Source organism: Manacus vitellinus, unplaced genomic scaffold (assembly GCF_001715985.3).
Source record: "Manacus vitellinus isolate BGI_N305 unplaced genomic scaffold, ASM171598v3 scaffold_11_pilon, whole genome shotgun sequence".
Classification (NCBI taxonomy): domain Eukaryota; kingdom Metazoa; phylum Chordata; class Aves; order Passeriformes; family Pipridae; genus Manacus; species Manacus vitellinus.
In genome coordinates, this window is record NW_021938895.1 from 11,459,088 (window position 1) to 11,473,190 (window position 14,103).

The 14,103-nt window shown below is 35.7% G+C and overlaps 1 protein-coding gene across 1 annotated transcript in view; it reads left to right on the top strand.

Moving 5' to 3' along the window:
- NOL10 (nucleolar protein 10) overlaps positions 1-13,852 on the top strand; it is a 48,876-nt gene extending 35,024 nt beyond the window's left edge. Inside the window, exons 14-21 of the mRNA XM_018088942.1 lie at positions 132-258; positions 1,270-1,349; positions 1,526-1,624; positions 2,257-2,346; positions 4,060-4,233; positions 4,608-4,855; positions 9,936-10,038; positions 13,307-13,852. Coding sequence (XP_017944431.1) covers positions 132-258; positions 1,270-1,349; positions 1,526-1,624; positions 2,257-2,346; positions 4,060-4,233; positions 4,608-4,855; positions 9,936-10,038; positions 13,307-13,426 — 1,041 coding nt within the window. The 3' untranslated portion in view covers positions 13,427-13,852. The remainder of the gene's footprint in view (positions 1-131; positions 259-1,269; positions 1,350-1,525; positions 1,625-2,256; positions 2,347-4,059; positions 4,234-4,607; positions 4,856-9,935; positions 10,039-13,306) is intronic.
- Positions 13,853-14,103: the final 251 nt, after the last annotated feature.

A 14,103-nucleotide genomic window follows, 5' to 3' on the forward strand; every position in this document is an offset into this window, starting at 1 on the left:
TTTAATTGTGTTCTCTGACTGCTGCTCTTAAGGTCTGCAGTGGGATTAATTTCAGCACAGTAGCCGAGAGCATAACTTTAGGCTTCTTCTGTAATAATACACGATGTTACAACTTTCCATAATATCCACAGGTTTTAGGACCTGCCCCAAAATGGTGCTCCTTCTTGGACAACTTGACTGAAGAACTGGAAGAGAATCCAGAGAGCACAGTTTATGATGATTACAAATTCGTTACCAGAAAAGACCTTGAAAATTTAGGTAAAACAGTTGAATATGCTCTTTAGCTGACTTCTTTGTTCAGTTTTTGATCATTTGCACATGTAAATTTTGTAATTCTGATGTGATGTGTGAGCACTGTTAGAAATTCACTGGCAGTGGTTTCCTTTAGTCTTCTTGGTTATTAATATTCCAGACCGATGGCTCTAAGTTCCTTGGTTCCCAGCAGATGCAAGATAGATACTTGTATTTCCCAGCTTTTCATCCCAAGAAGGTGATTGATATTTGCTGATTTAATATGTCTAGGAATTTGAGGTGTGTGGTTTCGGACGCTACATGGAAGGCATAGGAAGAGAAGTTGGTTTGGTTTTCAAAATATTTTTGAGATGCTCAAATACAATGTTGGAACTCACAGCAAAATCTGCCAAAGGCTACCCTGTCTGAATGTAGTAATTTCCAGAAAGTAGAAATCATTCTAGGGCTAATAGAAGCCCTAGTTTCAAGGAACTGGAATGTTGAAAATCACATAGCAGAGAAGGTAAGCAAACTTCTCCCAAGGTAGTTAGTCCTTTTTCTGTCCATTACATGTTTTGATTGCAATGTTTTGCTCCAGTTTGCTTAATTTACCTCAGACTAGGAGAGTCGGGTTTGACCTAAGGCAAAGCTCTTTAATTAAAAACATCTCTGTATCACACTAAAAAAGAAATTGTCAAACTCTTATGGACTTTAAAAAAAAAAATCCTCTGGAATTTTTCTTTGTAAACTCCTATGGAGCATAGTGCATGTGGGCATTTTTTAGAAGTGCTCAGTAATGTATTATGGCAAGAAATATGGATTTCGTTGCTCTGAAGAAGCTTAAATTTCTTTCTGGCCAAAGCGATTTTTTTTTGGTGGTTTTACTTAGTCTTGATGTGATGAATGTGACTGATGGATTGATGTGTTGCATTGGCAGTGCTTGTTTGTCTTGAATCAGGCAAGTGAAGTGGCTAGCTTGGAATAAAAATTCTTTATATATGAAAACTCTTTAAAATACTCTGGTACCTTTTTTTCCAGGCCTTGCTCATCTAATTGGATCAACATTGCTCAGAGCATATATGCATGGCTTTTTCATGGACATAAGACTTTATCACAAGGTAAATAATGTTGATTCATGTCAACTTTTATTCTTAACAGTAAAATATGTGTGGTGGGGTTTTCTTTTTTCTCTTTGTGGTTTTCATTTTGGTTGCGTGTCTTTTTTCCCTACAAATAACAGACTGTGTCCTATACTAATGGTATTTTCTTTTTACTTTCTCCTGCCTGTTCAAAGGCAAAAATGATGGCAAATCCTTTTGCCTATGAAGAATACAGAAGAGAGAAAATAAGACAGAAGATAGAAGAAACACGTGCACAGAGAGTTCAACTAAAGGTAAATCCTATAAGCAATTCGTATACTTTTGGGAAAACTACTCATAAAGAGTAATATATTCCTAAGTGTATCTTAGAGACGTGATGACTTAGGATTTGGTTCTGTTTATCATTAGAGACACAAAGTAGTTTATAGAATTTCTGGAATAGAACCATAAAATTCCCATGTCTGATTCCAAAAGACTGACTGTAAAAGAGCAGCTCTTATCACATTTGCCACTTGACCAGTTAACCCACTAGTACAACTTGCAGTTTCTACTTCTATCATAATACTAAATGACTTAAAGCATTAAAACATGATACTCTGGAAAGAGATCTATGAAAATCATGTTGTGTTTGTAACTGGTAGCTTTCTAGATGGAATTTGTTCAACACACGAAGAGAAAGAATTGCTGTTAAAGTACTAAAGCTGATGCATTTCAAGTTAAAAATTTTACAGGAATCCTACTTAAATCTTCTCCAAATGCTGTTGCTTTACTAGTATCTAGAAATATTTGGAACCAGTCAAGGAACTTTTCAGCAAGAGTTGTAAGAATGAATAAGAATTCTCTCTTCACCACACTTACAAGTGTAAAGCATGTCAGTTACATGTGTCAAGGGTAATTTATTGATTAATTGCTTTCCTCTTGTTAGAAACTTCCAAAAGTCAATAAGGAACTTGCACTCAAACTGATTGAAGAAGAAGGAGAAGAGCAGCAGATGACTAGAAAAAGGAAACAGAAGGTGAGCTCTTTCTTTGGAGACTTCTCTAACCTAGAGCACAGAAATAGCAATGCTTACAGGTTTGATTTGTTGTTGTTGTTGTTGTTGTTTGGCCAAACAGATTAAAAATTCCATTGTTTCTGTTTTTCATAAATAATTTGTTCTGGTAGGTGGCTTTAAGGTGGACTTCACTGTAGCTGCAGCACAAAAAGACCATGTAGTAACTTAAAGCTAAAAATTATGAAATACTTACTCTGAAGATGATATGGGTTTCATAGGACTCCAGAAGCTGGTTAATGCAGAATCAATACCAAGGCTGTTCAAACAAGACCTGTTGTTTGCATTTGTTGGTATTTTGGTGTGACCACTACAAGGATTGATGTTATCTATGAAACTAAAGACACAGTTGTCTTTATTTGTGTACACAGTTAACTGTATTTTATAGATTAGCCAAAATGGTTTGCTCTTATGCAGTAGCAATTCTTCTTGGTGTTAAAAATAATCCATTTCTATCTTAAGAGAAGTTTAGTGGAAGAAATGGGTTAATGTTTTATACCTAACAGGAGGGCAGGCTTTTTATAGGTAGCACTTCATAGGTGCTCATTCTCACAGGAATGTTGCATTCATGAAAGGCTGCATGTGGTATCTAATGAAATCTTGTGTGTTAGGGTTAGTAGGACGTATGAACTACTGAAAAAGTAGATGGTGGTGAAACTTAAATGCAGGCTTAAGCAAATGTAACAATGAAAATGAGAATTCAGTAATTGGGGGCTGATTTGTTTTGGAGTACATAGAGTTTGTGTTATTAAATCGGCTAAAAAGGAGTATACATAAAAATGCATGTTCTGATTATTTTCCTGAAATGGCATTAGAGTCTGACAACAAACAATTTTTTTAGGCTTTGGGATTTAATTTTTGGCTGTGTGGCTGAAAGTCACACATTTGCACCAGTTTTGTGTTTGAAATTTACACTTTTTGTTTTCTGTATTCTTAGTCCCACCCTCCGCTTTCTGAAGTAACACTGAAAATTTAATGCTGGGAGGAGATTAATATGCTGATATAAATTTGGCAGTGTTAAAAGATCAGCTTTTTGTAATAAAAAGCTTTGAATGCAGTGATTTTTAAAATAACAACAATTGGTCTTCATGTAACCTGAATTTGTAGCTTGAACTATTCCTAATTCACCAATAGCAAAATTTACATTGAGTTCATTTTACTTTGACATGAATAAAACTGTCTTCTCCATTTTGTATATGAAGGTAGTGAAAAAGGTGTTATAATATGTATAGAAACACTTCCTCTTAAGTATTTACAGTAAAATAGTACCGTTGCATAAAGACATTTACCCTGATAATTTGTTTTACATGTTGTAGAATCACCCCTGTCAGGCAACGTATTTGCCTTGGAGGTACTGCTGATTAGTCAATAGATAACAGCATATCTCCAGACTAGCTGGCTGAATGTATGAGAAACATTAATTCAAAAATATTAGTAATTGTGTATTTAAGGTGTCTGTAGGGTGCATTAAAAAAGTGTTGCTTACAGGTAGCTTAGAACGAAATTCGTAAAAGTACAATAAGCATATATCTTGATTTTTATTTGACCTGGAAGGATAAAGCAACCGGCATTTCATATGCTGGTTTTGAATTTTGTTTAATTTTAAAAAGTGTTACTTATTTTATTAATGTCTTTTTCAGAATTGTCTAACTTGCTCATGCTTTACTTCTTTTCCAGAATCTGCCCAGCCTTCTCAAAGATGATCGTTTTAAGGTCATGTTTGAGAATCCAGATTTCCAGGTGGATGAGCAGAGTGAAGAATTTAGACTACTTAATCCACTTGTTTCTAAAATAAGTGAGAAAAGAAAGAGGAAGCTGAAGATCTTAGAGGAACTGGAAGCAATAGGAGAGGTAAAATATTTTCCATTTGGATTAAGAAAACTCCATAGATTTTTTTTTTCCTTTGTTTTAAGCATTCAGACTTTTCACTCCAGAAAGACTGAGGCATGCAGGAATGTTTTATCAGCTACAGTAATTAAGTCTAATTTATAATTCTGATCTAGTTTTTAGATGTGAACAATATTGCATCTGCATGAATAATTATTTGAAAAACATAAAATATGTAGATAGTAGCAACTTCTTATTATATTTTCAGCTTCATCTGCTATTACTGCTTTTAGTTCTCTTCAGTTGTATCTAAAAGCTGTCACATACTCTAATTGCAGGAATGGTTTGAAAGGAAAATTAGTTGATGATCTCTTATTTTATACTATTTTTGTCTGCAGGAAGAGGAGGAAGAACCAGAAGGAAAAGCAAGTGATGTAGAAAGTTCTGAGAGTTCAGATGATGAAAAAGGCTGGGTTGAAGAGGTCAGGAAACAGCGCAAGCTTTTACGCCAAGAGGAAAAACTAAAGCGGCGGGAAAGGTCCAAGGAGGATCAGCAAACATTACTGAAACCTCAGTTTTTTGAGATTAAAGAAGGAGAGGAATTCAGAAGCTTCAAAGACTCTGCCAAAAAACAAAAATTAATGAAGTAAGACTAATGTTCCTATTTTAATAGCTGGGGGTGGGCAATTCTTAAGTATTTCCCTGCAGTACAGGCTAGTGATGTTTTGGCTTGGAAGTAAAGCAACATCTGGCAATCCAGGGATATAACCTCAAGTGACATAGTTGTTGAAAGCTTTGGTTTGTAGTTAAATAAATATACTGTTTAAAGTAGGGCAGAGAGGCAACACAGATGAGATGAGTAAGAGATTAATATTTTGAGTCAGATTGGGGGATCCATTATTCAGTGTTGTGAAGTGCTGCTTTCACAGGTAACAGCACTGATTTCTTGTGAGACTGGTTGTGTTTATCCACCAGCGTCAGTATGAGGTTGACAGTCTGGATGTTCCTTATCTGACCTTCTAAAACAATGTAGAATGCTGCATGAATAGTCACTGTTTTAGGGGGTAGGATCAAGATGGTGAAAGAAAAATTGTTTTGTTTAGGTATTTTTATGGCATCCAGAAATTTTCAAAATCTACACTGTCCTCATTGTCAGGACGTACTATTTCTGGTTTTCATTTTGCAATACAAAATACCAGACTAGGAGGGGGTTTGTTCAGGGTTTTTTGTTTGTTGGTTGGTTGGTTTTTTATGCTTTAAATTGATGATCAGACAAAGTAATGGATACTGTATAAAGTGCATGTCAAACTAGAGAAAGAACACATCAATGTAAAGGACTTGGCTTTGAGGTGCTCAATGCCTGCAAATCTCATTGATTTGCTTTTTTCAGAGGTGGGTTGAGCCCTTCAGAAGATAAACTTTCATAGCCTTTTACTGTTTGAAGCACAGCCACTAATATTAAAACCTTTCAAGACTGTAGGTAGCTTCAGAGTTCTTGCAGCACAGTGGATGCAGAGCAGGATTTTGACTAATGTTGGAAATAGGTTGTTGTGCTGGATGGATCTAATAATAATCATTACTTTTTGTATGTAGAATGAAATTATACAGCTACAGAAAAGAAAGTGAAATATGATGGGCCTGTTTCTTTATGTCACTAATGACTGACACTACAACCTAGTTGTTTCATCATGAACTTTTCTGAAGACACGTAAAGAAACACTTGATAAAAAATTCAGCCTGTCCCTTTATAAATTGAGATTTATAGCAATTTTGCAGAACCGATTCCTGTGTTTTCCTTAGCTGTTTTTTATCACATAGGAATTTTATTTTGTTCTTTTTATTGAACATACTCAATTATTCTGGACTCTAACTTTCTTAGATTTAACTTTCTTAGATTTTTCCATTAACTTTCTTCTGATTATTTTTCTTTTTTAGTTTGTTCCAGAAGATAAAGCATCTTTTTAATTTTATCAGTTTTTCTCCTTTGTCAGGAGAAAATCATCTCTGGACATTCTGACGAAGTATTATAGGTTAAGAATATTTTTTTACATTATAATTAGGTTTACAGTTACGTTAGCTTTAACTTGGAATGAGCCTGAGACAGTGGTCAAATGACACTGTATTCTCAGTGCCACTGAAATACTTCATTAAAAGGCTGTATGGCTGCAGCCTACTCACGTGCTGTTCTTTTGCACAAATTTAGCTGCTAAGGTCTAAAGAAAATTCTCAAGGGCGCTCACTTGAAGGACTAAGATTGTATTTTATGCAAAACATACAAGGCTTAAATGTGAACAAGGGTGTGGAAAGTTAAGTAAATAAGCCAAGACAGGTGTAAGGAAGAGAAACATTTAGAAAAAATTAGTACAATGTGACACAGGCAAAGTAAATTCTTTAATGTGGTTTTAAGGGAGAAAGATTATTGCTTCAGCCCAGGGAAAACAAAAGCAAATATCACAGGCCTGTCCAGTAGATGAAGGAATATCAGTGGTAACATAAACCATCAAAAGACTTTTAAAAGACTGCTTTTAAAGAAAAGAGAATCTATCTTAAGATTTGCTGCTAATGGATACTCTCCGTGTGGTAGGCCCATAGGTGGGATATAATGTAAAATGTAAGAAAAAGGAGAAGAATTTGAGAACAGAAGAGAATGACCAAAAAAAATGGGTGGGATAGCATTACATCCTTTGTTTTTTGAGTTGCTGTCATTGAATTGTCTTGCATGGGGTTTTTTTAGTCATTGTCTAAGCAATTAGCTCAACATTCACTGACCCCTTTGTGCTCATCCAAGCATTGTTCTTAGTGTGGAGTTTGGTATTCCTCAAATTAAAAATTAACAGTATCTGTTTCGTATAACATATAACTGATATGATACTGTAATCATAATGATTTACCATGTGTTACGAGCTACCTTGTTTGGTTAATAAGCATTTTTATGTATTAGAATTTTATGAAGAAAATAAATATATTTTCTCCTGGCCTTATTCAGTGATAAGTAGTCAGCATAAAAGTAATTCAAGTAACATACTGAAAATTGGAAAGACTGTAGTGGCATGTACCATCTGGTGAGGCTGGCATGTTTGTCTTTGATTTGATATATCCAAGTTATGGGATGACGGTCTGTGACCAGTATAATTAAGTACCTTAATACCCTCACTATGCATTTAATGGCTAGGTGTTCTTTTTTTTTTCTCTAATCGTATAATGTTCTACCTGAGGAAACAGTTTATGACTTATATAAAACTGGGTGTTTCTTTTGACATGTTCCTGACTCAGCACGGCTCCAAGCCCAACTTCTAAAGCAGTGGTGCGTACTATAAATCTCTTCTTAGACCAACAGTCTACGCATTTCTCTGTGCAGGAAATCTGCAAAATTTACTCATGGTTGTAAAAAACGCCTTGTCTCAAATCTGTCTGTTTAATTTTCCCCTTTTGCACTTGGACAAGAAAACCTGCAAATCTCTGCTTACAGCATAAGTTTCTTACCTAGTGACTTAAAAGGAATGGATAAAAGGAAAGGATTTTTATCAGTGTGCTAAGAGCTTTTTTGATTTACTTGATGTCTCTTTAAAGAGTACATTACTGAAGTTAGAGCATATCAAAACTAAAAACTACAGTAGTCATATTTTATAAAAAGTATGACAGTCCATGTATGTGTCTCCAGAGGTGGCCAAGGAAGCCAACAAAAGGACAGTTGACATTCCTAGGTATTGCTAAAGTAAAACAACAGGAAAAGTCCTGAAAAACTCTCCTCCTAATAAAGACAAAAAAAGAAGTGCATTGGTAATTTTTTTTGTTTGTATTTTACAGTAGAACAGGGGAATTTGCTTATAATAACACTGTAAATGTATCCCTTAAATTAATTTGTTGAGGAAGATGTAAAAAAAACCCCAAACAAACAACCCAGCTGTTGTGTTTGTGTATCAGTGCGTGCAATTCGCTATCACTTGAGTTCTGCACATTTTCAGATAAACAGACACATACCTGTATTTATGCAGTAAAATTGCAACCCCACATCATTTTGCTAGTATCTCCTCATTTTAACTTTTCTCCTGACTGAAGCAGTATCTAGGCAGTCATGCTAAATAATTGCTGGGTAGTAGCCATATTTCTCTAGTTCATTTTCAAAGGGGAGAAAAATGGGACTTGAACATAGAAATCCCACTACAGTGTTGGTGACTGATCTTCTGCCACAGTTAGCTCTAAGGCTTAGCTTGTCTTTCCGATTCACACAGATGGAACAAGTTTTTACATGTACTCAATGAAAAATATACTACCAAAAAAAATACAATCAAAGTACCTAGTCATGAGAAATAAAGTAATTCTTGACAGTAATTTTTCATGATTAATCTGAAAAGTCTTTGTTACATAAAATGGCTCATTAACCAAAATTCAGTGGAGTTCAGAGACTTAAAGCATAGGACATGAGTCCTTCATCCACAGTAAATGCTGTTGACTTTGGTGGCTGCTAATCGTCTGTGTTTTTATGATGACTTATTTTCCAGTTTCAGACTTGTACAAAAAATGTCTTCTGGTCCTCTTCAGAAAGTGCTAGTGAGGCACTAATAGCATCTCAAATTGCAGAATCAAATTTTGTTTACAGTTAGGAGAATATTTTCTAAGCACATGTAGAGTGATTCTATAAGCCACGTTGTATTTTAAGATGGTGTTAGTTACTTGTAGGACCTACATTATAGGAGAAGGACGAGCTATGTAAGGACTCACAGGTGCCTTTAGGGAGGCTGGCTGAAGCCAGCACCATCCCTACATGCCTGCCTGCCTGCCTCACCCCTGAGCTGGAGGCTGTGTGGGAACAAGGTGTATTTCCATGCCTCAGTTTTTCCAGGTTATGACCCAACTTAACTGAAGTCAGTAATCATGATACTGAGTATCAGATTGCAACCTGGAGCAACTAGGGCACTTCCATGTCTCTTGCCTTTGTAGGGACTTTAGCTTCTAGTGGAGAAGAGCTGAAAACAGTATCAGTTTCAGCCACAGCAGCTACCTCCTTCACAGAAATGCTGGACTTGGGTGCCTGAGTGAGAGGCTCTTTGCCAGCTTGCTTACAGAAACTCAGTGATAATCACTGTGCTTGAAGTCATGTGCTCCTGTGGAGCTCCTCTCTGGGACTAGGGTCTGTCTTATTTATCACATTCACTTATTTATATTTTTCTTTTATGCAGAAAAAGACTGTTGTGGGCATAATGTCTGAACAGTCATTTGTATTTGGATTAAGTAGTTTGTCTCTGTCAGTGCAGTGATTCATTCTGTGATGAATTTATACTGATTTATAGTCAAGATTACTTCCTTCCCTCAAAAATGTTTCCAATTCAGAAATTATGAGATTTCAAGAAAATTTTATATATCTAGCCCTACTTTTTTAATTTGTGCATGTATCTATTACCAGAGTTTAATATCCCCAACTTTTTGTGACATTTCGTAGAAAACTATGGCAATAGAAGGATGTAGTTTCTTTCTCAACTAGAGTTATGTTGCTTTTTTAGCAGCAAAACCAATGAAATTTACATAAATTTTAAAAGTGTTTCTACTGAAAGTACTATCTGGAGGAAATTATTTGAATTTGTCTTTTTTATTTCCTGAATGTTTATTTTATTAGTTATGACATTTTAGTTTCAGAGAAATTGAGATTAGTTTTGACTGCGTTATCAACCTTTATTATAGTAAAAAGATGACAGATATAGGGACTAAATGTTCATTTTTCTCTGCAGGAAAACCCTTGAAGATCGTTTAAAGCTTGAAGAAAAACTTGGCACACTCAATGTGTCTGATACCACGGTAGGCAGCAAACAGGCAACATTCAAATTAAAGAAGGTGAGCTATATATATATAATTTTAAAGATAATACACAACTAACTTTAGTTTTTGCATGAAAGAACAGGAACTTTAAAACCGTCAAGCAAATGTCCCTCTTCATTTCTTTATAAGCTGCCAACTCTCCAGGTTCTTGCCAAGAGAATGAAAGCCTCCGGTAGTACTCAGTGTGTTTATCCCTTATAACTCAAGCAACACTCATAAAATCTTATGTTCCGGTGGAAAATAATGGCTTGTGTCTTTTAATAGTTTATTTGCAGACACACCACCAGAAGCTTGTGACCTTGCCTGACTTCTGTGCCAGGACTGATCAGATCTTGGTCTGCAGGTCCAAATGCAGGCAGGATGCTGTAGGTTGCTTGGTCTCAGCATGATAAAAACAGAGCTCCCAACTGCCTTTGTCACTGAACTTGTGTAACAGGCATCACAGGAATGAGTCCTGGTCCTGTTCTAGTTGTCAAATTCCATTTGAAGTATGTGGTTGACTGCTGCCTATCTGCCTTTACCAAGGCTTTTGATTTCCCAGCCTAAAGAGTTTTGTAAACTGCAGACACACTATTACTTTATAGTGTGAAGAGAGTTCAATGCATGTGTGCATCTGCTACTGCTGTGGAACACGTAGGCATTTTTAACTAGAAAATTGCTTCAGAACTGAGGAAAGGACACATTATAAAATCTTAAGACGTATATATTAATATACTTGAGCTGACAAAATTTACGTCAGTTAAAAATGGTTTTCCTCAGGTAAGACTCTTTGCTATAATACATTTCTCCTTACCAGTTGTCAAATATTATTCTCACTGCCACAAGAATGGCTTCGTAGTTATTTTGTTGTCACATTGGTTATGCCTGAAGAAAAAAAAGATTTATTGACTGTTTCTACCTTACTTATTTTACTTGGTTATTATCTGCTTGCAGATGTCCATTTTCATCTGTTTTTGATTCCTGTGTTTCTGGAATTTAAAATGTGTTGACTGTGGAGTCAAGTCACAAATTCCTCTGCAGTGCCAGTGCCATGTAGGGTAACCATTCTGGGGATTTTACCAACTCTGTAACTGATATGTTAATGTCTTGCAACTAATTAAATGGGCTTTGCAGGACTTCGAAAGCGCAGTCTTTTTTACAGTAGCTTTAGCTTAGAAAGTGTAAAGCCACAAGGTTTCTTGCAGGCAGTAGTGCACAATGAACTGTCACTGTAACAGTTTTGTGAAGATTTAGGAGTAAGGTGGAAGAAGACAGGCACAGCAGTGGTTCAGAATGCCATTTTTACTTAATTCCATCAGATAAGATATAGCTTTCAGGGTTTTTTTAATTATTGTGCTTCTAACATCTATGGATTTTCTTTTCCTGACTGTTAACTGATACTGCTTTATTGAAATATGTACATTGTAGTCATTTGCATAAAAATACTTTTAAATATCTGATTGAAAGAAAAATAATGCATCTACAGTGGAGATATTTTCTCCTATCAGCAGAACAGCAAAGTAAAACTCACAAGTCTTCTCTCAAAGAAACAGACCCTATGTATATATTCTGAAGTCCCAAGGAATGGAGCAGGTAGAGCTAGGAAGAAGTCATGCTATGCGGTCTTTATGCTCCTTTTCAGAGAATAAAGAGTTGTAGTTGACAAGCCAAAAAAGAGATTTTGGTGTTACTTGAGTCATCAACTTACACTTTGTGATGCCTTTTCCTTAAAGGGCAGATGTATTTACGAGTAGGTGGAAAGATTTAGTCTGGGAGGGAATTGTTCTTCCCTAAGGTTGGTATCACTCAAACTTCTAGTCAGTGGAATTGAGACTGAACTTGGCTGCTGCAGGTGTGATATGTTGTCAGCCTCCCAAATGCCTAGCAACCACTGATAGATCCAATAATGAAATTGTTTGTCATTGATATTTCACAGCTTAGTTTTCAGAGGATTTGAATATGGTTCCTACAGTGTGGCAGCTTAGTTTTCAATTTCAGTATGCTTTGTTATAGCAAATAGATCTAACAAAATAGCAGGGTTTCTAAAATACCTAAGTACTTACACTACTTGGAAGGTATGGAAGACAATTAAAAAAAAAGCAAACAAAAATCCCAAAGCCAAACCACAAAGTTTCTGATGCAAATCAAGATCAGTCCACTATCAGTAGCAGTCAACGTGAACTTAAGTGAGATTTTTCTAGGCTGTTTCAGAAGAGCTATAGAGACAGAGAGAAATTACTTATATTTTCAAATAGTGGATTTCTTGTTCTGCTTGCAGTGAAAATGGGAATCAGTAAATTTCATCAAAGTCTAAAGACCACTAGCTTTCACTGCCTTCATACTGATATGGGCTTATTGCTACATTTGGTAAATTGGTTCCTACCTCACCTCAGCCAAAATGCTGTCTATGCAGGCATATCTCTAGCTCAAGTTTAAATGGTCTGAGAATGGAAGATTCAGGGAGCATTTGAATGCTGTTGATTACAGAGCAAGATGCAGTGGGAATGCAGCTGCATACACAGTAGTAGTGATTCTGTCTCACTGTCAATTCAGTTGTTCTGTGCTGATGTTGAAATTGCTGGAATTGCTGGAGTGCTTTTTAGCATGGACAGTTGCCTGAGCTTGGGTAGTGCCAGTTCATGCTAGGTTTAAAGAGAAGCCTTAGTCTTCCAAAGAAAATAGTAGTTTATATGGTACGTAAATTAAACACTTTCAACATGTTTTTGATGAAGGGGAGAAACATTATTAGAACACGTGCCACAGGAGCAGAAATTAAAAATTGTTTTCATGTGGGAAGTGTTTCTAGAATTGCATACAGCATATAAAACACTTTCAAGAACTCCTAAGTCAGAACACATTTTAAAAAAACCGTATGCTTCAGCAAATTTAACTAATTATGCTGTCTTTTTGAAATAAATTTGTGCAAATATTGAACATAGTTAACATATTGAACTAGTTAACCAAAGTATATACTAAGTAGCCTCAAATTGGGATCTGCCTTCTTGAGGGAACTAAATATAAATTCCGGAGTGTATTGTTAAACATTGTTTTTTATCTGAAATACATTACTTTATTCACTGGCTTTTGGTATCTTTGTGTTAAACATTTGCCCTGAAAAACTTGGAATAATAGCGCCTGGGGATACCTGGAACTACCAAGTACGGTATAAGACAAGATAGCATGGGGAAATTTGTGGTGACATTTCCATGTTTTCCTAATGGAATTCTGACATGATATATTGATACTGGAACAATGAGGTGCAAGTTTACAAGAACGTGAGTCTATTTTTGTTTTAATATTCCAGTCAGAGCAGCAAAGGAAACAGCAGGAAGCTGAGAAACGACACCGTCAAGAGAGGAAAACTCTCAGGCGTTCTGCAAGTCATCTCAAGAGCAAACGTGGACGAGGACGACTGTTTCATTGAATTACTTCGTGTTATTTTTCAAGAAACTTCTTTGTCTCATCTTTCATTTGAAAAAGGGGCTTTTTCAATTTTAGACAGAGTACCAACGAATTTGTATTTTGATTCATTGATGAACACAAAACCAGAACTTTCTAAGCCCTGTGTTAATAACTGAAAAGTTTATGAAAGTAAAAGTACTGACCAAAGGACACTGAATATGGTCCAGCGTGAACAGTATTTTTGCTGAAATCACCAGCAACTGGTTATTGTGTAACCCTGGATGTTTTCTCTATAAGAATTTATGTATACTGGGAGGCTGCCTGTCTTTTATTTAACTTAAGAGCTGAAATCTTTATTTGTGACTGCTTAGATAGAAGATCAAGAGTAAATTATTTTGTCTAAAATCTTATCTTTACAGGGGCTCAATAAATTTTTCTGGTTCTTGAAGGATGACACACAATTGTGTTTTTCAAAAACTGGCTTTGGCTTTATGTTACCTTTAGTTTAAAAATGCCTTTTACATGTGATATTTTTATCTTTAAAAACATACATTGCAATCATCACTTCTGTCCTTTTTCTCAACTAAAGGATGAATCTCTCAATACCTAATTTTTTACCTCTAGCTGTCAGATTTCTGCATTGTCCATAACCTTCTCATGCTTTTTATTTAGCACAGAACTACCCAGTATTCCATTGTC